This window comes from Rattus norvegicus, chromosome 5 (genome assembly GCF_021556685.1).
Source record: "Rattus norvegicus strain SHRSP/BbbUtx chromosome 5, alternate assembly SHRSP_T2T, whole genome shotgun sequence".
Taxonomy (NCBI): Eukaryota; Metazoa; Chordata; class Mammalia; order Rodentia; family Muridae; genus Rattus; species Rattus norvegicus.
The window spans coordinates 133,066,792-133,094,372 of record NC_141538.1 but is presented as its reverse complement, the minus strand read 5'-3'; the positions used below and the strand labels follow the sequence as shown (position 1 = coordinate 133,094,372).

General features: G+C 37.3%; 1 protein-coding gene across 6 annotated transcripts in view; it reads right to left on the bottom strand.

Moving 5' to 3' along the window:
- The window catches only part of Skint4l1 (selection and upkeep of intraepithelial T cells 4 like 1), a 188,217-nt gene that overhangs the window by 38,044 nt on the left and 122,592 nt on the right, over positions 1–27,581 (bottom strand). For 4 of the 6 annotated variants that reach the window (XM_087551525.1, XM_087551526.1, XM_087551528.1 and 1 more), the window contains exons 13-14: positions 17,015–17,077; positions 9,390–9,452 (exon numbers count right to left, since the gene is read on the bottom strand). In XM_087551525.1, coding sequence (XP_087407651.1) covers positions 9,390–9,452; positions 17,015–17,077 — 126 coding nt within the window. The remainder of the gene's footprint in view (positions 1–9,389; positions 9,453–17,014; positions 17,078–27,581) is intronic. The other 2 variants (XM_087551527.1, XM_087551530.1) reach the window with 1 other exon arrangement.

Below are 27,581 nucleotides of genomic sequence, written 5' to 3'. Positions count from 1 at the left end.
GGGACACCCATAAAGAAGGGGAGCGGGGAGGGTGATGTTTTCCCGGAAACCGGGACAGGGAATAACACTCGAAATGTATATAAGAAATACTGAAGTTAATAAAAAAAAAAGGTACTCAATAAAATTCTTGCAAAACGAATCTAAGAGCACATCAAAACAATTATCCATCATGATCAAGTAGGCTTCATCCCAGGTGTGCAGGGATGGTTTAATATATGGAAAACCATCAAGGTGATTCATTATATAAATGAACTGAAAGAACAAAACCACATGATCATTTCATTAGAGGCTGAGAAAGCATTTGACAAAATTCAACACCCCTTCATGATAAAAGTCCTGGAAAAAATAGGAATTCAAGGCCCATACCTAAACATAGTAAAAGCCATATACAGCAAACCAGTTGCTAACATTAAACTAAATGGAGAGAAACTTGAAGCAATCCCACTAAAATCAGGGAATCGACAAGGCTGCCCACTCTCTCCCTACTTATTCAATATAGTTCTTGAAGTTCTAGACAGAGCAATCAGACAACAAAAGGAGGTCAAGGGGATACAGATCAGAAAAGAAGAAGTCAAAATATCACTTTTGCCGATGATATGATAGTATATTTAAGTGATCCCAAAAGTTCCGCCAGAGAACTACTAAAGCTGATAAACAACTTCAGCAAAGTGGCTGGGTATAAAATTAACTCAAATAAATCAGTAGCCTTCCTATACACAAAAGAGAACCAAGCCGAGAAAGAAATTAGGGAAATGACACCCATCATAATAGACCCAAATAATATAAAGTACCTCGGTGTGACTTTAAGCAAACAAATAAAAGATCTGTACAGTAAGAACTTCAAGACTCTGAAGAAAGAAATTGAAGAAGTCCTCAGAAGATGGAAAGATCTCCCATGCTCATGGATTGGCAGGATTAATATAGTAAAAATGGCCATTTTACCAAAAGCGATCTACAGATTCAATGCAATCCCCATCAAAATACCAATCCAATTCTTCAAAGAGTTAGGCAGAAAATTTGCAAATTCATCTGGAATAACAAAAAACCAAGGATAGCTAAAACTCTCCTCAAAATTAAAAGGACTTCAGGGGGAATCACTATCCCTGAACTCAAGCAGTATTACAGAGCAATAGTGATAAATACTGCATGGTATTTGTACAGAGACAGACAAATAGACCAATGGAACAGAATTGAAGACCCAGAAATGATCCCACACACCTATGGGCACCTGATTTTTGACAAAGAAGCCAAAACCATCCAATGGAAAAAAGATAGCATGTTCAGCAAATGGTGCTGGTTCAACTGGAGGTCAACATGTAGAAGAATGCACATCGATCCATGCTTATCACCCTGTACAAAGCTTAAGTCCAAGTGGATCAAGGACCTCCACATCAAACCAGATACACTCAAACTAATAGAAGAAAAACTAGGGCAGCATCTCGAACACATGGGCACTGGAAAAAATTTCCTGAACAAAACACCAATGGCTTATGCTCTAAGATCAAGAATCGACAAATGGGATCTCATAAAACTGCAAAGCTTCTGTAAGGCTAAGGTCACTGTGGTTAGGACAAAACGGCAACCAACAGATTGGGAAAATTTCATTACCAATCCTACAACAGATAGAGGCCTTATATCCAAAATATACAAAGAACTCAAGAAGTTAGACCACAGGGAGACAAATAACCCTATTAGAAAATGGGGTTCAGAGCTAAACAAACAATTCACAGCTGAGGAATGCTGAATGGCTGAGAAACACCTAAAGAAATGTTCAACATTTTTAGTCATAAGGGAAATGCAAATCAAAACAACCCTGATATTTCACCTCACACCAGTGAGAATGGCTAAGATCAAAAACTCAGGGGACAGAAAATGCTGGCGAGGATGTGGAGAAATAGGAACACTCCTCCATTGTTGGTGGGATTACAGACTGGTACAACCATTCTGGAAATCAGTCTGGAGGTTCCTCAAAAAATTGGACATTGAACTGCCTGAGGATCCAGCTATACCTCTCTTGGGCATATACCCAAAAGATGCCCCAACATATACAAAAGACATGTGCTCCACTATGTTCATAGCAGCCTTATTCATAATAGCCAGAAGCTGGAAAGAACCCAGATGCCCTTCAACAGAGGAATGGATACAGAAAATATGGTACATCTACACAATGGAATATTACTCAGCTATCAAAAACAATAACTTTATGAAATTCGTAGGCAAATGGTTGGAACTAGAAAATATCATCCCGAGTGAGGTATCCCAATCACAGAGAAACACCCATGGTATGCACTCATTGATAAGTGGCTATTAGCCCAAATGCTTGAATTACCGTAGATGCCTAGAACACATGAAACTCAAGATGGATGATCAAAATGTGAATGCTTCATTCCTTCTTTAAAAGGGGAACAAGAATACCCTTGGCAGGGAATAGAGAGGCAAAGATTAAAACAGATACAGAAGGAACACCCATTCAGAGTCTGCCCCACATGACCCATACATATACAGCCATCCAATTAGACAAGATGGATGAAGCAAAGAAGTGCAGGCAGACAGCAGCCGGATGTAGATCTCTCCTGAGAGGCACAGCAAGAATACAAAATTACAGAGGCGAATGCCAGCAGCAAACCACTGAACTGAGAACAGGACCCCCGTTGAAGGAATCAGAGAAAGAACTGGAAGAGCTTGAAGGGGCTCGAGACCCCATATGAACAACAATGCCAAGTAACCAGAGCATCCAGGGACCAAGCCACTACCTAAAGACTATACATGGACTGACCCTGGACTCTGACCTTATAGGTAGCATTGAATATCCTAGTAATACCATCAGTGTAAGGTGAAGCCCTGGGTCCTGCTAAGACTGAACGTGATTGTTGGGGGGAGGGCGGCAATGGGGGGAGGATGGGGAGGGGAACAGCCATAACGAAGGGGAGGGGGAGAAATTAGGGAGATGTTGGCCTGTAAACCGGGAAAGGGAATAACACTCGAAATGTAAATAAGAAATACTCAAGTTAAAAAAAAATAAATAAAGAAGGTCACTACTTCAAATCTACTCTCAGCCACAAAGCAAAATCCTATCTGAAAAAATAAGAGGGAAAAAGTACAATCAGAGAAAATCTTTGCCAGCAATTTATTTTTAAAAAGATGCCTATTCAAAATATACAAGAAGCTAATACATAAATTATATTTTGTTATGTGCACCTAAAATATATTTGATAAGTACATATCAAAAATATATTGCATGCATATCAATATATTTTATATGTATCCAAATAAGTAATTCAATGAGCAAATGATTACTTTTCTTTCTTTTTTTTTTTTTTTTGGTTCTTTTTTTCGGAGCTGGGGACCAAACCCAGGGCCTTGTGCTTCCTAGGTAAGCGCTCTACCACTGAGCTAAATCCCCAGCCCCAAATGATTACTTTTCAAATAATAACTACAAATTACCAATAAATATATGAAAAAGAAATGTTCAACATCTCTATTCATCAGGGAAATGCAAATCAAAACTACATTGAGACTCCATATCTACCCACTCAGAAAGACTATATCAAGAAAACAAAGAAATTTGTGGCAATGATTGGGGTAGGATCTGATACATGGTTGGGGAATAAATTAATATAGCTACTCCAGAAATCAATAAGATTCTGCATCTTTTTATCTCACATTTCTGCAGCACAAATACTGAAGAAACTCTGTATTAGGAAAAACAAGAGGCTGCTAAACTTTTGGCCAAGGGAATGAAGGAAACCAAAGTGAAACACCAGGATCACATGCTAAGAGATGTAGGCTAATGTGCCCGAGAGCTTCTAATTTTAAGTCCAGCAAAGATGAAGTCCTTAAGACTAACAAATAAATGGTGAGACCTTAAAAATGTTATATACATTAAATATATACATTTTTTTCACTTAACCTCAGTAAAGCTGGAAAAGAAATCAAAATAATTGAGAGGGTTTAATTCTGTCTAACATCAGTGTTTTTATTCAACTTCATCTAACTAGAAAACTAAGACAATAAAAAAAATTTCACAGTGTCTTTCATGAACAAACAAAATTTCATTCTTATTTTTGAAGAACTGGGCATAGGATTTCTTTTAGGAACAAACACTGTTCCTCATTATGATCTCTTGCTATAATGTGCAGAAACAAACCTTGAAAACCCTACTATTTGTTCCCCCAAATACACATTTTTTATTCTGTAAAACTTCGTGATTCTTTACATGGTTATGCCCAGCTGGATTTGGGGTGGGTCTGCAAAGGACTCAGGTTCTTGGTGCTGTTATCAAGTAGATGGTATCTTTTTTTTTCTTTTCTTTTTTTCGGAGCTGGGGACTGAACCCAGGGCCTTGCGCTTGCTAGTCAAGCGCTCTACCACTGAGCTAAATCCCCAACCCCGATGGTATCTTTGAAAATAAAACTCCTGATCGATACACACAGACACAAAAAAACACTAATCAACAAACATGACACAGTGTGTGTACTGCATATAAAGATGTCAACATTTGTATCAATTATTGTATTATAAAAATCAGTGTTTTTCAAATTCATGGACATGAGAGATAAAGCATTTATCCATCTACAACTCAATCATATTCTATAGGTTTTTTTTGCCCTCGAAACTTTTAGGTGTTGTTATTTTAGGGGTTCTGGAGATATTGTTCCTTTGAAAGTCCTAAGTGTTTGCCATGTTGTGCTGTTCAATTCTGGACAGTCCTGAGGGCTAACAGAAGTGTTGTAGCATACTGATCCTACTGCACTGATCCTAACATTCCCTGAGTTGTACCACAGTTTCTTTTCTTCATCAGCTCTATCTGTTTATTGATGGACAGAAATCTTCATGTGTGGTATCTCTATTTGCCTGGAGAAAAGATTCCCCAGACATGCTGGGAAGGAATTACTGAACATCACCCTGGAAAGCACTGTAATTTTCCTGTAGTCTTTTGTTCAATTATGTTTTCCATGAACTCTTGGTCAGGCTTTAAAGCCTCCTATAAACTCACTGGTATATAGTATTAGATATTTCTGTGAAAATATCCCTAGCATGCCTGCTGTCATATTCCTCTTTGGGTGAATGAAGTAGATCTGTTTTCTGCATTTCACTGTATACATCCCATCTTTTTTTTTTTTTTTGATTTTTTTTATTAACTTGAGAATTTCTTATTTACATTTCGAGTATTATTCCCTTTCCCGGTTTCCGGGCAAACATCCCCCTAATCCCCGCCCCTCCACTTCTTTATGGGTGTTCCCCTCCCCACCCTCCCCCCATTGCCGCCCTCCCCCCAACAGTCTAGTTCACTGGGGGTTCAGTCTTAGCAGGACCCAGGGCTTCCTGTTCCACTGGTGCTCTTACTAGGATATTCATTACTACCTATGAGGTTGGAGCCCAGGGTCAGTCCATGTATAGTCTTTAGGTAGTGGCTTAGTCCCTGGAAGCTCTGGTTGGTTGGCATTGTTGTTCATAAGGGGTCTCGAGCTCCTTCAAGCTCTTCCAGTTCTTTCTTTGATTCCTTCAACGGGGGTCCCGGTCTCAGTTCAGTGGTTAGCTGCTGGCATTTGCCTCTGTATTTGCTGTATTCTGGCTGTGTCTCTCAGGAGTGATCTACATCTGGCTCCTGTCTGCCTGCACTTCTTTGCTTCATCCATCTTGTCTAATTGGGTGGCTGTATATGTATGGGCCACACGTGGGGCAGGCTCTGAATGGGTGTTCCTTCTGTGTCTGTTTTAATCTTTGCCTCTCCCTTCCCTGCCAAGGGTATTCTTGTTCCCCTTTTAAAGAAGGAGTGAAGCATTCACATTTTGATCATCCATCTTGAGTTTTATTTGTTCTAGTCATCTAGGGTAATTCAAGCATTTGGGCTAATAGCCACTTATCAATGAGTGCATACCATGTGTGTTTTTCTGTATACATCCCATCTTGATTGCATGAACATTTAAAGAACTCAACCTAAATAACAATGTAAGATTTTCATATCTGTCAAATCCTTTACTACCTCTCAAAGATCAAATCCCACCATGGGGCTCAGCAAACCTGATGAAGATCCAAACCAGAAAAAAAACTGTTATCTTTGAGTTTTGGTCAATGACTTACAACCAGGATTGTAACCTACTCTCTGACAATCTCCTGTATAACAAAATTTCTTGGTGATGCCTATCCTTTGGGTATTCATGATAATTCCTGATAATTGTAGGAATTGTGGCTGGAGATTCTTAAGGCTTCCCAGTGTCTTCTGTGAGTCAGTCCATCCAGACTGGTGTCTTTGTATTGCCTCAGGACATGCACAATGTATAGTTGTATTACTGTTTCTCCAATTCTGGAGAATGTACATTGTCCCATGTGTTCCTATGTCCTATAGCCTTGCAAGCCAGGTATTGAGAAACTTACTTTTATTTTAAAGCCTTCCCAATTCTGAATAGATAAGATATAGACTATTTCCTAAATATCATAATTTTTATGCATTTCCAGTCATAGTGTTGAAATATGTGCTTGATCTGAATATTCTATAATGCTTAACATGTATTCTTATTCCTCTCATTTGAAAACAAAATTGACAGTGTATTTAATTCTTAACTTTTATTTCAAAAGAGGGCTCTTTAGCAAAGAGCCCTTACTTGCTTTTTCCTTCCAAATATGTGAAATTACATGTTGACATCCTTCTAAAATATCTCCTACCTCTTTATTTCAAATCTGAGACTAGTGTTGCACATAACAGAATCCTAGTCTGCTTTTTAACTTTTATTCAATTATTTTTACTCCATCCTGAAGTTTTGTGGGAAAACTCTTGCAAAAAAAACAGCTTTTAAATTTTTATCATCTACAGTAAAGGCACCTAACTTTTTACTATGGTTTATTCTGACTTTTTGTGTCATGATTTACTTGTAGATATTGCCATAAATAATGAGCAATGCATTTTAAGTCCATTTCCATACTTACTAAAACAGTCAACATTCAACAATATGGAATTCCACCCAATGAAATGTGAAAAAATCTTCACACTCAGAATATCCTTGTAATAGGATACCCTACTCTGTGATATCTCCCTCTTCCTTGTGTGTTTCATGACTTATCATAAAAAACATGCAACTGACACACTACCAAAAAAGCAGCTCCTTGTTTCATATCACATGGGAAAAGGTATAGACATTGAGTTTGGTATACACAGATGTCCTATCTTCAGATTGATCAGCCTAAATTTGCCTATTTTTAAATGTATGTAATGATTCCTTTGCAGATAGCTCTCAGTAGACAAAATGGTATTTAGTGACTTTACGAGAGCACACACAAGAGACCAATTCATTCATGTGACTTAACTTTTGTGAACATGAAAGTTTATTTGATAGTCCTCACAGGACTATGGGTAAGAGGTTACTGACTTGAGCCTGGATCATTAAAAATTAGATAGATATATACCTTAATATTTTTAGCACCATTTGTATTGACACACACCCAAGTTACATCTTACACCTTCTTCACAAACTTCAATGTGAATCGCCATTGCTAAAGTGGTTTCAACTTGATTAATGTAAAGGCAATACCAGCTTTTTCAAACAGCATTGTCTGAAGCTCCACCAGCAAAGGCAGAGTATATAGGAAGAAAAATTGGGTGAAAGCATTCAGAAAATTCATTTCCAACTGGTTAGATGATGATCACACTGAATCCATTAGAGGATACCTATGGCAAGTAGATGAACTCCTTTGAGAAAGAACTATTGCAAAAATATACATAAGTTTGAGGTTTTAATTTTGAGGGCATATATACATGACATATAGTGATAAATGTCTTTAAGATATTTCCATGGAGATATAACACAATAATTTGCAATTCATTCTCCTCCATCCTAAAATCACATCTGTCTGTTGGTTTTCCTTTACCTACCAGACAATCTTGTTTTCATTTTAATATCACAAATATATAATAATTTACTCATATCTATATAAACTCTCTAAACTATAAAGTAGAAAATCAATTATATCTGTAGAACTGCACTATATCATTCAAAATGTTAATGTTAGACTACATACAACTTATGCCATAAAAACTATAATTCTATTATTTATACCAAATGAAGCACTACTGTGCATGCATACTATAGTCTCAAGTACACTTTTCTACATATCTGTTCATAGATATCAAATACTTTCCTATGCATGGCCACTTTAAATTGATGTATTTCAATCTTTCAAAGCCAGCATAGTGGAAAGGTTTCTGATTCCTTAAGTAGTTTCTCTGAAATGTCTGTGTCAGAAGGTACCAACAAAATATCATCCATTTAATAAAACAAATGTATTGAGGAAATCATATGCAAACTATTACCAGAGGTTATTGCACAAAAATATTGACATAGAGGTGGACCATTTAACAATCCTAGTAGAAGAACATTCCCTGATATAATTTGCAGTTTAAGCCCTGCTACAAATAGGTAAAATAAAGAAAACCTTTCTTTGTTCTGATCACTAAAAGGGATAGTGGAAAAGCAGTCTTTTATATCCCTTACTATCATTTACTTAGATAAAAAGGTAAAAAAAAATACATGAATATAAAGGATATATTAGCTAAATTATGCTAGCCTCAGCTCTAAAATCTGTTAATATTCTCAATTTGCAATTTTTTCCATAACAAATGCATGGGATTTCCATTGGATGGCAGTTTCCTCTATATATTTTGCCTCTAGTTGCTCTTGTACCAGAAGGTCCAGCTGCTATCACATTTTTGGTCGAGGGCCACTGATCTCCCTATACTGGCTTGTGAGATAACCTTTTTCAGGGTAAGGCTCTTGACATTTCAGCCATGGCTCCTCCTATAATTTTGAAAATTCAGTTACTGTTATGTCCTGTATTTAGACATAGTGTGGGGTTGTTGACACATATTAATATTTTCCTCTGAAGCATTCACCATTTCTTCGTAAATTTTATTATGTGTGGTTTCTTTTATCACAGGAATATTAACCCACAGACTCCACTGTTGTAAAAAATCCTTTTCCCATAAAATTTTGGACATGTCATTGAAATAAGAACTTAATTTTCACATTTGACATTCTAGTCTAACCCATTTAACTCATCTTACATATTGTTTTATATGTGAAAACTTTGCACTCCCTAGGAATTGGGTATAAACCTTTAAAAGTAGCAATTCTCACTTCCAAGATTTAGGTGAAATTATAATTACACAAACTCCCGTTTTGACTTAGCCTCCTATTTAAATACCTTTTACTTTCAATTTTAATTTTGGCCTCTGATCAGTAACCTCTGAAAACTAACTCATTTTCCTGTCTTTCCAAACACTCCTGTTCGTTCTCCAGGAGGAGCTATGCCCTAGACCTGTATCATTAAATTGTATCTATTTTTTTCACACATCATGGGTTTAATTTCTCTTTTGAAATCTTAACTTATCATACCTGGATACTTAGTGAAACTTCGAACATTCGACAAATTTTGTAACAACAGCATCAGTTGTGTCTCTAAAGGCAAAAAAAAAGGGCATAAATTCAATTAGTTATTTTTAAAACTTTGAGTTTATGTAGTACAGAGTAAGATGTTTATCTATTGTTAAGTTTAGAAGTATGCACTATCTAAAGTAGCATACATTATATTTGCATTACTTCATTGAGGTATTTTTGCCTACTTATACCTTCCTGACTGACAAGAGTCAAATAGCCTGTATTTTTTGCTGTGTGGCTTCAATTAGGTCCCCATTTCATATTATGACAATAGGAAAAAGGCTTTGGGTATCTCTCTTGAACCTATACTCATTGTTCCAATGGTAACCCCTGCCTTACTAAATGCAAACAACCCTAAATGCTTTCTTTCCGAGTTATACCTTGGAAATCCATTACCTTTACTGATGCCCAATTTGCAATTGTGTTGCAAATGAACAATTTTCCAAAATAAAAGCACCATGCATTTTGAAACAGGAGAACTATAGTGCCTTGTTTTAAATCTCTTTGCATATTACCATGTTTCCTGTAAGTAAATCACTAGGTATTAAGACATTTTCATTCTCTAGGTATAGGATGACCTTGTATATTAGCATGATACATATTAGAACTAATATCAGTTGATCCCTCTCCACACCTTCATAGGTGTTGCCTAGGCCTTTAATGGTCTAAGAAATTGTTTTTTCAGAAGATATTCACATTTTCAAACAACAAGGTCCTTATCATAACCTGCCTTGAAACTGATTCTGATATGATTTTATTCATTGCTGAGACCAATATTAGTTTAAAATCAGTGAAGGATTCACTAGAGATTGTATTATCTTTGGAAATGAGGTATACCTTTTCCTGGCTCCTGAACTTTCTACCCAAGATCTTAAAGCTGCAAAGCAACATTGTTCTTTCTATTTTAGCATGACCAAATTGAATTTGAATTCGATATCAGAGTACTTCCCTGCACCTAGCAATTCTCTCTGAGTATCTTCATTCCACTTGCTCTGCTTTATGGGTTCAATAGTCCCAGCTTCATCCCTCTGCCATGTTATCCACTGCAAATGTCAATTGGCCTCTAGAACTGCAGGTGCCAATTCTGTCCACCCTAATTTTCTTTTGAGTAATTCAGCTATATATAATCTGTTTTAATTAAGGTGAGTCCATTACATAGAATATCATTAAAAAATTTTAGATCAAATCTTTCTGTAGGATAACATATCATCCTAAATTTGTCCAACAGCATCAACAGGCATAATTTTTAGTGCTACTGTGAAAGATGATGGTGGTCTTGGAACCCTAGGATGACCCTCCTCTAACTCTGTTTCAGTGGATGGTATGATTTTAACACTTTCTTTTGAAACAAGCTGCTTTTATCAGATGTTCCCTCTCCTTGTCAGTATGTTCAAAGCTCTGCCCTCAAGCACATCTTCTTTTTCTTTTTCTGCCTGTGAGAAACTCATATAAACTAACTCCATCATCATGACTGAGTTGGTTTTTTTTTTCTGGTACTCCACACTTCTCCTATGATTCCAAAACCAAGGATAATATACCCAGGTCTCTAGGAAATTCTGTATTTCTTTCAGAAAATGGGGAAAAGATTGACCCCATTTGTTTTAACAATTCTTCTATCTTTTGCTATTCAGATCCTTCTATTTCCACCCACTTTTTTAACTACTCAGCCATTATTCCACCCCTTTTTTGGAAACAGGATATATGAAGAGAAAAAAACCAAGAACCTCCCCAACCCCCAGGAGCAAAGCAGGGGATATCCCAGCTGTATCAGACAAAATAAATTCTTTCTCATGTCTTGTAAAAATGAAAATGCATTCCTCTTTCTCTGCAATTTTCCCCAAGCCATTTGACCTCACATTTTCTACTCTGCCTGACATACATTTTGGTGTCCCTTGTAGCTGGTCTTTGCTCCTTTGTAAGTTCTTTCTTCCAACATCTCTCACTTTAAACATCCTATTGTAGCTGATCTTTCTTTCTTAGTGGGTTATTCTTTCTTTCATCCTCTACCCCATTTTAGCACTCTAAGGCTAGATAGAAAAAAAGTAAAAATAAGAGAATGCTGAATCTAATTTTCTTCAAGTTTCTTCTTAAGTATGAATACTACAAACTGCAACTAAACCCTGAATAACTAATAAACCACAAACAAAACTGCATTCAGAGACCTAGAATTTATATGCCCTCTTGAAAGTCCCCATAACTATAAATGTCACATATTGGCAGAAACTGTTTTCCCTGAATAGTCACACCCATGCTAGAGCCCAGGACATATCATAGTCACCTACTGTGGACAATGCAAAGCAGCCAAATATCCCCATATCAGGGGAAAAAGCAAAATCATGCTCATACCACCTTTTTGTTTTTAATAAAAAATGCAAAATTCCAAAAAACTCATTACACAGTGAATAGCTTACAGACAAGTTGAATGAAAGATTTTTTGCTCTCAGGTTTTTCGTTGATTTTATAGACAAATATAGAAATGAGAATCATGAAATTTCTACTCATGTATGCTTCCTGATCATTTTATAATTTTTGGCTTTGTAAGTGTTATAAATCTTACACCATTCTTTAGAAGTAATGTTTCTTCCCAAAGGAAAGACATAAAGAATGCTCTACTACTTCATTCTGCTCTTATATCAATTTGATGAAGTTCTATGACAATTTGTATACTTTGGAGATGTTGATATGTATCATTTTCATGGATGATATATCCCTAAGTTAAAAAAATCACTTAATTTTAGCAACCTGGTTTGTTGTGATTGGATTCCTCACAGGGATTGCCAAAGGCAAATTTTCCTCTAAATCCTAGTAGCAGAAGTATATAGTTAGAAACACAAGTTATATTTTTTCCCTTTCTCTCAGGAGATGGATACATCAGGAACCAGTCAGCATGTGTTTCTTGGATTCATCAATATTGTTCAGTTTTTGTGGAGATATGCATATGTACACCTACACACAAACACACACACACACACACACACACACACACACACAAACACACATACACACAAACACATATACATGCTCGATCCCCAGGTGGGGCAGGCTCTGAATGGCCATTGCTGCAGTCTCTGCTATATCTGCTATAAACTTTATCTCCATGTCTGTCCTCTGAATAGTTTAGTTCCCCCTTTTAAGACAGACTGAAGCACCTGCACTTTGATAATCCTTCTTGAACATCATGTGGTCTGTGGATTGTTTCTTGGGTTATTCAAGCTTTTGGGCTAATATCCACTTATCAGTGAGTTCATACCATGTGATGTCTTTGTGTGTGTGTGTGTGTGTGTGTGTGTGTGTGTGTGTGAGAGGAGAGAGAGAGAGAGAGAGAGAGAGAGAGAGAGAGAGAGAGAGAGAGAGAGAGATTGGGTTATCTCACTTGGGATAATATTTTCTAGTTTCATCCATTTGCCTATGAATTTCATGAAGTCATTGTTTTTGATAGCTGAGTAGTACTCCACTGTATAGATGTACCACATATTCTGTATCTATTCTTCTGTTGAAGGGCATTTGGGTTCTTTCCAGCTTCTGGATGTTATAAATAAGGCTGCTATGAACATAGTGGAGCATGTGTCTTTGTTGTATGGTAGACCATTATTTGGGTATATGCCCAAGAGTTATATAGCTGAGTCAGAAATGTCCAATTTTCTGAGGGACCTCCAGACAGATTAACAGAGTGGTTGTACTGGCTTGCAATCCCACCAACAGTGGAGGAGTGTTCTTCTTTCTCCACTCACCAGCATCTGTTGTCACCTGAGTTTTTGATCTTAACCATTCTGAATGGTGTGAGATAAAATCTCAGATTTGTTTTGACTTGCATTTCCCTGATTACTAATGATTTTGACCATTCTTTAGGTACTTCTCAGCCATTTGATATTCCTCTGCTGAGAATTCTGTGGTTAGCTCTGTACCCTATTTTTAATAGGGTTATTTGGCTCTCTGGAGTCTACTTTCTTGAGTTCTTCATCTATACTGGACATTAGCTCTCTATCGGATGTAGGAATGGTAAAGACCTTTTGCCAATCTGTTTGATTCCATGTTGTCTTAATGACAGTATCCTTTGTCTTACAGAACCTTTGAGCTATTATGAGGACCCATTTATTGATTATTGATCTTAGATTCTTGATCTTAGAGCATATGCCATTGGTGTTCTGTTCAGGAAATTTTCCCAAGTATCCACGTGTTTGAAATGCTTCCCTACATTTTCTTCCATTAGTTTGGGTGTATCTGGTTTTCTGTGGCGGCCCTTGATACACTTGAACTTAAACTTTGTACATGACAATAAGAGTGAGTCAATTTGCATTTTCCTACATGCTGACCTTCAGATGAACCAGCACCATTTGTTGAAAATGCCATTTTCCCCCCACTGGATAGTTTTAGTTCCTTTGTCAAAGATCAATGTCCATAAGAGTGTGGGTTGATTTCTGTGTCTTCAATTCTTTTCCCTTGATCTACCTCCCTGTCTCTGCATCAATACCATATAATTTTTATCACTATTGCTCTGTAATACAACTTGAGGTCAGAGGTGATGATTCCTCCACAGATTTTTTCATTGTTGAGTATAGTTTTTGGTATGTTGGTTTTTTGTTATTCTAAATGAATTTGCAAATTACAAATTCTCTTGATGCCTCTATGAAAAATTGAGTTGGAATTGTGATAGTGATTGAATTGAATCTGTAGACTGCTTTAGAAAATGACCAGTTTTACAATTTTAGTCAAGCCAATTCATGAGCATGGGAGATTTTTCCATCTTCTAATCTCTACTTCAATTTCTTTCTTCAGAGACTTGAAGTTCTTTTCATAGAGATCTTTTACTTGCTTGGTTAGAGTGACACCAAGGTATTTTAATGCTATTTGATACAATTGTGAAGGGTGTCATTTCACTAATTTCTTTCTCGGCCTGTTTATCCTTTGAGCAGAGGAAGGCTAATGATTTGTTTGAGTTAATTTTATATCCAACCACTTTGCTGACATTGTTTATCAGACTTAGCAGTTCTCTGGTGGAACATTTGTGGTCACTTAAGTATGCTATCATATCATTGGCAAATAGCGATAATTTGACTTCTTATTTTCCAATTTTTATCCCTTTGACCTTCTTTCTTGTTTGCTTGCTCTGGCTTAGACTTAAAGTACTATATTGAATAAGTAGCGAGAGAGTGGGCAACATTTTCTAGTCCTGGATTTTAACAGGATTGCTTCATGTTTCTCTCCATTTGGTTTGATGTTGGCTCCTGTTTTGCTGCATATTGCTTTTACTATGTTTAGGTATAGGCCTTGAATTCCTTATCTTTCTAAGGCTTTTAGAATGAAGGGGTGTTGTATTTTGTCAAACGCTTTCTCAGCAATAATGAGATGACCAGGCAGTGTTTTTCTTGAGTTTGTTTACATACTGGATTACCTTGACCAATTTTTATATATTGAACCAGCCCCGCATTGCTGGGATGAAACCAACTTGATCATGATGGATGATTGTTTTGATGTGCTCTTGGATTTGGTTGGTGAAAATATTATTAATTATTTTTCATCAATATTCATAAGGGAAATTAGTCTGAATTTCTCTTTCTTTATTGGGTCTTTGTTTGGTTTAGGTATAAGCAAAATTGGGGCTTCATAGAACATATTGTATAGTACTGAGAAGAAGGTATATTCTTTTGTTCTAGGATGAATTTTTCTATAAATATCTGATAAATACATTTGGTTCATAAATTCTGTTAGTTTCTCTATGTCTCTGAATAGTTTCTATTCCCATGATCTGTACATTGATGAGAGTGGCATGTTGAAATTTCCCACTATTCTTGTGTGTGGTGCAATGTGTGCTTTAAGATTTAATAAGTTTTCTTTTATGAATGTAGGTGCCCTTGCATTTGGAGCATAGATATTCTGGATTGAGAGTTCAACTTGGTGGATTTTTTTCCTCTGATGAATATGACATGTCCTTCTTCATATTTTTCAATAACTTTTGGCTGAAAGTTGATTTTATTCAATATTAGAATGGCTACTTTAGCTAGTTTCTTGGGACCATTTGCTTGGAAAATTGTTTTCCAATCTTTTACTCTGAGGTAGTGTCTGTCTTTTTCACTGAGCTATGTTTCCTGTATGCAGCAAAATGCTGGGTCCTCTTTCTGTGTTCTGTCTGTTAGTCTATGTCTTTTATCAGGGAATTGAATCCATTAATGTTTAGAGATATTAAGGAATAGTGTTTGTTGTTTCCTCTTATTTTTGTTGTTAGAGGCAGAATTATGTTTATGTGGCTTTCTTCTTTTGCATTCACTGCAATGAGATTACTTTCCTGTTTCCTCTAGAGTGTAGTTTCCCTCATTGTGTTGGAGTTTTCCATCTATTATTATTGGTCGAGCTGGATTTTTGGAACAATTTTGTATAAATTTCATTTTGTCATAGATTACCTGGGTTTGTCCATCTATGTTAATTGAGAATTTTGTTGAATATAGTAGCATGGGTTAGAATTCATGTTCTCTTGTTATCTACTTGACATCTGCCCAGGATCTTCAGGCTTTCATAGTTCCTGGTGAGAAGTCTGGTGTCATTCTGATAGGTCTGCCTTTATATGTTACTGGACCCTTTTCTCTTACTGCCTTTAATATTCTTTTCTATTGTTTCTTGCACTCGGTGTCTTGATTATTATGTGACGGGAGGAATTTATTTTCTGGTCCAATCTATTTGGAGTTCTGCAGGCTTCTCTTGTATGTTTATGGGAATTTCTTTCTTCAGGTTAGGGAAGTTTTCTTCTATTATTTTGTTGAAGATATTTACTGGCCCTTTAAGTTAGGAGTCTTTGCTCTATAGCTATTATCCTTAGGTTTGATCTTCTTGTTGTGTCCTTGATTTCCTGGAGGTTTTGGGTTAGACGCTCTTTGTCACTTACATTGTCTTTGACAATTGTGTTAATGGTTTTTATGGTATCTTCTGTCCCTGAGATTCTCACTTATATTTCTTTTATTCTGTTGGTGATGCTTGCATCTATGACTTCTGATCTCTTTCCTAAGTTTTCTATATATAGGGGTGTTTCCCTTTGTGATTTCTTTATTGTTTCTGTTTCCATTTTTAAGTCCTGTATTTTTTTCAATTCCTTCCCCTGTTCAGTTATGTTTTCCTGTAATTCTTTAAGGGATTTTTGTGTTTCCTCTTTAAGGGCTTCTACTTGTTTACCTGTGTTGTCCAGTATTTCTTTAAGGGATTTATTTGTCCTTCTTAGAGTCCTCTATCATCATCCTATTATTTGATTTTAAATCCAAATTTGCTTTGCTGATACTTTCGGATATCCAGTATTTGCTTTGGTGGGAGAACTAGGCTGTAATGATGTCTTCATGTGTGTCATACTAATTGTGCTAGGAGAAGAAATCAACTTTGGAACAAATTGGAATCAAGGGTAATGGTCCATCTCTATTAGAAATGAGGCCACTATCATGTCACTAAAGGTGCTAAACTAGGAATGGGAAGTTTATGGTAGGCAAAAGAACCGTGGGATACTGTAGCAGCAGGACAATTGTACTAACTGCATTAAGTTGTGTTTCTGTTTTTGCACAGACCATGGATTTTTATTTCTCTTTTGAAATCTTTATTGATCTTACCTGGACTCATACTGGAACTTTGAAATATTGATTCAATTCTTTTCAACAACATCTCTTTTGTTCCTGTGGGCAAAAGACCATAAATGTATCTTTTAATAATACTGAGTTTTTGAAGAATGAAGATGTTTATCTATTGCTAAATCTAGAGCAGCACTGCCTGAAGTATCATGCATTAAATTTGTATTAGTTCATTGACATACTTTTGCTTACTTTCTCTTTTTTTACCTGAAAAGGGACAAATGGTCTGTATATTTTGCAGTGTGGCCTCCAAATAGGTGCCCATTTCATTTTCTAGTGGCAGGAAATGGCTTTTGGAATCTCTGTTGTAATCTTCACTCATTGTTTGAATGGTAATCCTTGTCTCATCAAGTGAACACACCTGAAGATTAAGCTGTCTTTCTGATTTATACCTAGGATAGCCATTGCCTTTAGCAATGCCTTGTTCATAATTGTGTTGCAAATGACCAAATTTCCCAAAATAACGAGGCATTTTGAGATGGGAGAATTATAGTGTCTTGTTCAAATTCTCTTTGCAAATTACCATGCTACCAATAACTAAATTACTAGGCATTAAGACATCTGAGATCTCTACATATAGGATGACCATGTATTTTAGCAAGATGCATATTAGAACCAATATCCCTCTCCACATCTCCATAGGTGTCGCCTAGGTCTTTAATGGTCTAATGAATTGCTTTTTAGAAGATATTCACATTTTCAAACACCAAAGTCCCTATCAAAACCTGTCTTTCCTCTCTTTGTTCATATGATTTTTTCACCACTGAGAACAGCATTAGTTTAAAATCAGTAAAGGATTCTCCTGTGATTGTATAATCTTTGTTAATCAGGTATACTTTCTTCTGACTCCTGAACATTTCCCCCAAGATCTTAAACCTGCAAAACAAAATTGTTCTTTATATTTTAGAAAGATCAAATTGAATCTGAATTTAGATGTCAGAGTACCGTCCTTCTAGCAACTTCTCTGAGTATACTCATTCTACTTGTTCTGCTTAAAGGTTCAATATTACCACCTTTGTCCTTTTGCAATGTTAATTATTGCAAATATAACTTGATCTCCAATCCTGCAGTTTCCAATCCTTTAAAGCCTAATTCTATTAGGAGTAATCAAGTTATATGTAATTTGTCTCAATTAAGGCAAGCCCATCACATAGGGAATCTATTTAAACTATATTTAAAGTCTTATATCAAGCCTTTCTATGGGATATCATCCCATCCCATCATAACTTTGTTCGTCAGCATTAGCAGGCATATTTTAAATAACAACTGTGAAAACTGATGGTGATCTGGTCGCCCCATGATGACCCTCCTTTCATTCTGTTAGCATGGTTGGTGTGAGTTTAACCCTTTCTTTTCAAAATGACTGTTTTATTATATTTTCCTCCTTTGTTCAATATTTCCTCAAGCCACCATACTCCAGTACAAGTTACTTTTCATTTTTCCTCATGAAGGAAACTCTTATAAGCTAGTTACTTCATCAAAATTTTGCTTTTCTGCAGTATCTTTTCTGGTGCTTCTTATTTCCCAGGTGATTCCAACACCAATGAAAATCTCTTTAGGTCTCTAGGAAATTCTGTCATGCTTTCAGAAAAGAGGGAACAGAGGCAACACATGTGTTTTCAAATTTTAGGCATCTGTTGCTTCTTAGACCCTCTATTTCTACCCTCAATTATTGCAACTGCTCAACCATTATTCCAACATTTTTTTTTGGTAACTGTACATATGAGAAGGAAAAGAAAAAACTCCACCTCTGGGACAAATAGAGAATTCCCAACCAACTATAGCAGGCAAAACAAATGCATTCTGGAGTCTTATAAAAATATGCATCTTTCTTCACTGTCATTTTGTCCATGGTATTTACATAAAATTTCCTAACTGCACAACTTCATATTTTGGTGCCTTTTGTAGCTAGTCTTTGCTCATTTTTGGATTCTTCTTTCTTCCACCCTCTCTCACTTTGAACACTTTAGTTGTAGTTGGTCTTTTCCCCTTTGTGGGTTGTTGTTGTTTTTTTTTTTTTTTTATCTTTATTAACCTGAGAATTTCTTATTTACATTTCGATTGTTACTCCCCTTCTCGGTTTCCGGGTCAACATCTCCCTAACATTTACCCCTCTCCTTCTATATCAGCTTCCCCTCCCCATCCTCCCCCCATTACCACCTCCCCCCCCCCAACAATCAACGTTCACTAGGTGTTCAGTCTTGGCAGGACCAAGGACTTTCCCTTCCACTGGTGTTCTTACTAGGCTATTCATTGCTACCTGTGAGGCTGGAGCCCAGGGTCAGTCCGTGTATAGTCTTTAGGTAGTGGCTTAGTCCCTGGAAGCTCTGGTTGCTTGGCATTGTTTGTCACATGGGGTCTTGAGCCCCTTCAAGCTCTTCCAGTCCTTTCTCTGATTCCTTCAAAGGAGGTACCATTCTCAGTTCAGTGGACTGCTGCTGGCATTCGCCTATGTATTTGCTGTATTCTGGGTGTGTCTCTCAGGAGAGATCTACATCCGGTTCCTGTCGGCCTGCACTTCTTTGCTTCATCCATCTTATCTAATTTGGTGGCTGTATGTATGGGCCACATGTGGGGCAGGCTCTGAATGGGTGTTCCTTCTCCCTCTGTTCTAAACTTTGCCTCCTGATTCCCTGCCAAGGGTATTCCTGTTCCCTTTTTAAACAAGGAGTGAAGCATTTGCATTTTGATCATCCTTCTTGAGTTTCATGTGTTCTGTGCATCTAGGGTAATTCAAACATTTGGGCTAATATCCACTTATCAATGAGTGCATACCATGTGTGTTTTTCTGTGATTGGGTTACCTCACTCAGGATGATATTTTCCAGTTTCATCAATTTGCCTATGAATTTCATAAAATCATTGTTTTTGATAGCTGAGTAATATTCCATTGTGTAAATGTACCACATTTTCTGTATCCATTCCTTTGTTGAAGGGCATCTGGGTTCTTTCCAGCTTCTGGCTATTATAAATAAGGCTGCTATGAACATAATGGAGCACGTGTCTTTGTTGTATGCTGGGGCAACTTTTGGGTATATGCCCAAGAGTGGTATAGCTGGGTCCTCAGGTAGTTCAATGTCCAATTTTCTGAGAAACCTTCAGACTGATTTCCAGAATGGTTGTACCAGTCTGCAATTGTGGGTTATTCTTAAATTCATCATTCCCCATCCCTTTTTCATCCATTCATAACTCTGATATTAGATGGAGGGAAAAGAAGTAGAAAAATGGAGAAAGCAAAGAACAAAGAATTCCGAATCTAATTTATTTTCTTCTTGTTTCTTTTTTAAGCAGGAATACTAACAAACTGCAACCAAACCCAGAGCAATAATAAAAGTAAAACAAAACCATCACTCGGGGCCTGAGATTTATATCCCCTGTAAGTAGTTCCCATAACTATAAATGCTACACATTTGCAGAACCTATGTACAGTTGACAAAAATCAGACCTCTGCTAGAGTATGGGGAAAATCATAGTCAGCTGCTGTGAACAATGTGACACAGACCAATATTCCCACATCTGGGATAAAAAGAAAATCATGCTCTTACCACATTTCTGTTTGCTAAGGAATTCAAAATTCTCAGTACAGTGTATTCAGCTTGCAAACATGTTGAACGAAAGATCTTTATACTGAATTTTTTAATTGATTTTGTAGACATCCTGTTCATTTAAATTTTCCTCTGTTTAATAAGTATTATGAGTCTTACACCATTCCTTTTGTTTCTCCTCCATCAATATTAAATTGGGTATTTCTTATTTACATTTTGATTGTTAGTCCCTTTCCCGGTTTCCAGGCCAACATCCCCTTAACCCCTCCCGATCCCCTTCTATATGGGTGATCCCTCCCCAATCTCCTCCCTTTACCACCCTCCCCCCAACAATCACATTCACTGGGGGTTCAGTCTTGGCAGGACCAAGGGCTTCCCCTTCCACTGGTGCTCTTACTAGGCTATTGATTGCTACCTATGTAGTTGGGGCCGAGGGTTAGTCCATGTATAGTCTTTGGGTAGTGACTTAGTCCCTGGAAGCTCTGGTTGGTTGGCATTGTTGTTCATATGGGGTCTCAAGCCCCTTCAAGCTCTTTCAGCCTTTTCTCGGAATCCTTCAACGGGGGTTTCATTCTCAGTTCAGTACACCATTCTTTAGAAAGTAATGTTTTTTCTTAAAGGAAATTACTAAACAATGCTTGACCACTTCATTTGAATTTTACAATTTCTGTACTTTGGAAATATTTGATTATCATTTTTACAGTTGATAACTAAGTTTATGTGTTATAAAAATCACTTATTTTCATGAACATTGTCCGTTGTTATTGGATTCCTCACAGTGACTACCAAAGGCAGATTTCCCTCTAAATCCTAGTAGCAGAAATATTGGTTGGTTAGAAATACAAGTTTTAAAACTAGTTTTGCAGAAGAATTTCACCTAATTGATTAAATAATAAAGATAACAGAAAGCTAATCACTGAGCAAGGAGAAGACAGGCCTTCCAATTCCAAGAAAGAAAGGGGACAGTCAGGAGGAGGGGACTTTGAACCGCAGGAGTAAGGCAGACAAGATGTAGGCTGGAGACTGATAGTTCTGGTTGTGGAATTCATCAGTATCTCCCTCTGAAAGATTTCTGACAGAATAGTTGGTGAATTTAGGATAGATTTCCTGCCCAGTGATTGTGTTATCTCTTGATTTTAAACTAAGATTGTCTGGTGTTTCCACTTCGCAGTGATTCAACTGAGCTCCAGGGAAAAGTAACTATGGCAGAATGTGGGTATTTGAGAGTGCACCCCCAGGTAGCCCTATAACTTTGGTACTGCTTATTGGTTTGGCAGCAGCCAGCTGCAGGGGTTAAATGACTGGGAATGTGACCAGATTCTTTAGCAAGTGAACCCTGAGATGTTGAACGGATGCTGCATGGGGTTAGCCATGGAGGTTAGCCAGTGATCGCATGGTTTGCTTTTTCTTTAATAATACACTCAACACAGTTTGATGGGCACTGCACAGTGGATTACTAAACAATGTTAGTCTACATTAAATCTTCTGGAAATATGAAAGTCAACACATGTAGAAGGTTTTCTAGCCGAATCCTGTGTGTGCCTTTATTCTTTCCATCTATCTTTCTTTTCTTGAATTATGAAGTTATTTTATTTATAATATGTTAATTTAAATTAATTAATGGATGTCTGTAGGTTTAGATGCTTTCTTTTTTTATTGGATATTTTTATTTACATTTCAAATGTTATCCCCTTTCCAGTTTCCTGTCCATAAACCCCCTATCCCATCACCCCATTCCCTTCTTCTATCAGTGTGTTCCAAATCACCAACAACCCACCCATTCCCACCTCCCAGCCATGACATTCCCCTACAGTGGGGACCAAGGCTTGGCAGGACTAAGAGCTTCTCCTACCATTGGTGCCAAACAAGGACATTCTCTGCTACATATGCAGCTGGAGACATGGGTCTGTCCAAGTATACACTTTGGGGAGTGGTTTAGTCCCTGGGAACTCAGGTTGGTTGGTATTGTTGTCCTTATGAAGATGAAAACCCATCAGCTCCTTGAAATCATTCTCTAACTCCTCCAATGGGGACCCAGTTCTCAGTTCAATGGTTCAATGTTAGCATTTGCCGCTGTATTTGTCATGCTCTGGCAGAACCTTTTAGAAGACAGCTATATCAGGCTCCTGTCAACATGTACTTATTAGCCCTCAGCAATATTGTCTGGTTTTGTTGGCTGTATGTTTATGGGCTGAATCCCAAGTTGGGACAAGTTCTGAATGGCCATTCCTTCAGCATCTGCTGCAAAACTTGTCTCCATATCTCTTCCTGTAAATATTTTTGTTCCAACTTTTAAGAAGGACTGAAAAATCTGCACTTCGGTTGTCTTTTTTCTTGAAAAAAGATATGTTGTCTATAGATTATATCTTGGGTAATCCAAGCTTTTGGGCTAATATCCACTTCTCAGTGAGTATATATGATATACTTTGGTTTTTTTTTGTGATTGAGTTACCTCACTTGGGATGATATTTTTAGGTTCCATCAATTTGCCTATTGTTTTTAATAGCTGAGTAGGACTCAAGCAGCAGGTTCCCTGTGGTCCAGATGCTACCCAGGTCTGAAGGGACCTGATGAAAAATTCCCTGAACCCAAATACCGGGAGAAGGGAGAGCTAAACCTTCAGAGGGGCAGACATGCCCGGGAAGCCAGAAGAAACTACACTCTGCCCACATTTCTGACTCCAGAAGAAACACCTAACACCATCTGGGACCCTGGTGCACGGGGGGCCCCGGGAAAAATCGACACAGGCCATCCTGGTTGCCACCCTCACGGAGAGTACAAAAGAAGCCCCCCATGAGCAACTTTAGTCACGGGACCACAGGTGAGACCAACTTTGCTGCTCTAAGCAACCTGCCTGGTGGACTCAGGACCCAAGCCCACAGGAACACCTGAAGACCAGTAGACAGGAAAGACTACACACCTGAAAGCAGAATGCTCTGTTCCCATAACTGGCTGAAACAAAACAGGAAAACAGGTCTACAGCACTCCTGACACACAGGCCTATAGGACGATCTAGCCACTGTCAGAAATAGCAGAACAAGGTAACACCAGAGAAAACCTGATGGTGAGGGGCAAGCGCAGGAACCCAAGCAACAGAAACCAAGACTACATGGCATTATTGGAGCCCAATTCTCCCTCCAAAGCAAATACTGAATATCCAAACACACCAGAAAAACAAGATCTAGATTTAAAATTACATTTGATCATGATGATGGAAGACTTCACGAAAGACATAAAGAACTCCCTTAGAGAAACAGATAAAGCATAAATAAACAAGTAGAAGCCTAAAGAGAGGAATCACAAAAATCCCTGAAAGAATTCCAGGAAAACACAATCAAACAAGAGAAGGAATTAAAAAATGGAAAGAGAAGCAATAAAGAAAACACAAAGGGAGACAACCCTGGATATAGAAAACCAAAGGAAGAGACGAGGAGCTGTAGATACAAGCATCACCAACAGAATGCAAGAGATAGAAGAGAGAATTTCAGGAGCAGAAGATTCCATAGAAATCATTGACACAACGGTCAAAGATAATGGAAAAGGCAAGTGGTACAAAACATACAGGAAATCCAGGACTCAATGAGAAAATCAAAACTAAGCATACTAGGTATAGAAGAGAGTGAAGACTCCCAGCTCAAAGGACCAGTAAATATCTTCAACAAAATCATAGAAGAAAGCTTCCCTAACCTAAAGAAAGAGATGCCCATAAACATACAAGAAGCCTACTGAACCCCAAATAGATTGGACCAGAAAAGAAAATTCTCCCATCAAATGATAGTCAAAACACCAAATGCACAAAATAAAGAAAGAATATAAGAGCAGTAAGGGAAAAAGGACAAGTAACATATAAAGGCAGGCCTATCAGAATCACACGAGACTTCTCACCAGAGACTATGAAAGCCAGAAGATCGTGGACAGATGTCATACAGACCCTAAGAGAAAACAAATGGAGCCCAGGTTACTATATCCAGCAAAACTCTCAATTAACATAGATGGAGAAATCAAGATATTCCATGGCAAAACCAAATTTACAAAATATCTTTCTACAAATCCAGCCCTACAAAGGATAATAAATGGTAAAGCCCAACATAAAGAGGCAAGCTACACCCTAGAAAAACAAGAAACTAATTGTCTTGGCAACAAAACAACGAGAAGAAAGCACACAAATATAACCTCACATGCAAATATGAACAGGGAGGAACAATCACTATTCCTTAATATCGCTCAACATCAATGGTCTCAACTCCCCAATAAAAAGGCATAGATTAACAAATTGGATACTCAATGAGGACCCGCATTCTGCTGCCTACAGGAAACACACCTCAGAGAAAAAGACAGACACTACGTCAGAGTGAAAGGCAGGAAAACAACTTTGCAAGCAAATGGTCTGAAGAAGCAAGCTGCAGTAGCCGTTCTAATATCGAATAAAATCGATTTTCAACTGAAAGTCATCAAAAAAGATAAGGAAGGACACTTCATATCCATCAAAGGAAAAACCCACCAAGATGAACTCTCAATCCTAAATATCTATGCTCCAAATACAAGGGCACTTACATACATAAAAGAAACCTTACTAAGTTCAAAACATACACTGCACCTCACACAATAATAGTAGGAGATTTCAACACCCCACTCTCATCAATGGACAGATCACGGAAATAGAAATTAAACAGAGACACAGACAAACTAAGAGAAGTCATGAACCAAATGGACTTAACAGACATTTATAGAACATTCTATCCTAAAACTAAAGGATATACCTTCTTCTCAGCACCTTATGATACTTTCTCCAAAACTGACCACATAATTCGTCATAAAACAGGCCTCAATAGATACAGAAATATAGAAATCATCCCATGCGTCCTGTCAGACCACTATGGACTAAAGCTGTTCTTCCACAACAATACATATACATGGAAGTTGAACAATGTTCTTCTCAATGATAACCTGGTCAAGGAAGAAATAAAGAAAGAAATTAAAAACGTCTTAGAATTTAATGAAAATGAAGATACAACCTACCCCAACTTATGGGATACAATGAAAGCTGTCATAAGAGGAAAACTCATAGCTTTGAATGCCTGCAGAAAAAAACAGGAGAGAGCATATGTCAGCAGCTTGACAGCACACCTAAAAGCTCTAGAACAAAAAGAAGCAAATACACCCAGGAGGAGTAGAAGGCAGGAAATAATCCAAGTCAGAGCTGAAATCAACCAAGTAGAAACAAAAAGGACCATAGAAAGAATCAACAGAACCAAAAGTTGGTTCTTTGAGAAAATCAACAAGATAGATAAAGCCTTAGCCAGACTAATGAGAGGTCACAGAGAGTGTGTCCAAATTAACAAAATCAGAAATGAAAAGGGAGATAACTACAGAATCAGAGGAAATTCAAAAATCATCAGATCCTACTACAAAAGCCTATATTCAACAAAACTTGAAAATCTGGAGGAAATGGACAATTTCCTAGACAGATAACAGGTACCAAATTTAAATCAGGAACAGATAAATCATTTAAACAACCCCATAACCCCTAAAGAAATAGAAGCATTCATAAAAGGTCTCCTGACCAAAAAGAGTCCAGGTTCAGATGGGTTCAGTGCAGAATTCTATCAGACCTTCATAGAAGACCTCATACCAATACTATCCAAACTATTCTACAAAATTGAAACTGTTGGAGTGCTACCGAATTCTTTCTTTGAAGCCGCAATTACTCTTGTACCTAAACCACACAATGACCTAACAAAGAAAGAGAACTTAAGAACAATTTCTGTTATGAATAGCAACACAAAAATACTCAATAAAATTCTGGCAAACTGAATCCAGGAGCACATCAAAACAATCATCCATCATGATCAAGTAGGCTTCATTCCAGGCATGCAGGGATTGTTTAATATACGGAAAACCATCAATGTAATCCACTATATAAACAAACTGAAAGATAAAACCACATGATCATTTCATTAGATGCTGACAAAGCATTTGACAAAATTCAACACCCCTTCATGATAAAAGTCCTGGAAAGAATAGGAATTCAAGGCCCATACCTAAACATAGTAAAAGCCATATACAGCAAACCAGTAGCTAACATTAAACTAAATGGAGAGAAACTTGAAGGAATCCCACTAAAATGAGGGACTAGACAAGGTTGCCCTCTCTCTCCTTACTTATTCAATATAGTTCTTGAAGATCTAGCCAGAGCAATCAGACAACAAAAGGAGATCAAAGGGGTACAGATTGGAAAAGAAGAAATCAAAATATCAGTATTTGCAGTCGATATGATAGTATATTTAAGTGATCCCAAAAGTTCCACCAGAGAACTACGAAACCTGATAACCATCTTCATCTAAATGTCTGTGTATAAAATTAACTCAAATAAATCAGTACCCTTCCTCTACACAAAGAGAAACAAGTCGAGGAAGAAATCAGGGAAATGACACCCTTCATAATAGTCCCAAATAATATAAAATACCTCAGTGTGACTTTAACAAAGGAATTGAAAGATCAGTGTAAGAACATCAAGCCTCTGAAGAAAGAAATTGAAGATCTCAGAAGATGGAAAGATCCCCCATGCTCATATATTGGCAGGATTAATATCGTAAAAATGGCCATTTTACCAAAAGCGATCTACAGATTCAATGCATCCCCATCAAAATACCAATCCAGTTCTTCAGAGAGTTAGACAGAACAATTTCCAAATTCATCTGGAATAACAAAACACCCAGGTTAGCTAAAACTATCCTCAACAACAAAAAGACTTCTGGAGTATTCACTATCCCTGAACTCAAGCAGTATTACAGAGCAATAATGTACAGAGACAGACAGATAGACCAGTGGAATATAATTGAAGACCCAGAAATGATCCCACACACCTATGGTCACTTGATTTTTGTCAAAGGAGCCAAAACCATCCAATGGAAAAAAGATAGTATTTTCAGCAAATGGTGCTGGTTCAACTGGAGGTCAGTATGTACAAGAATGCAGATATTGAATGGCTGATAAGTACCTAAA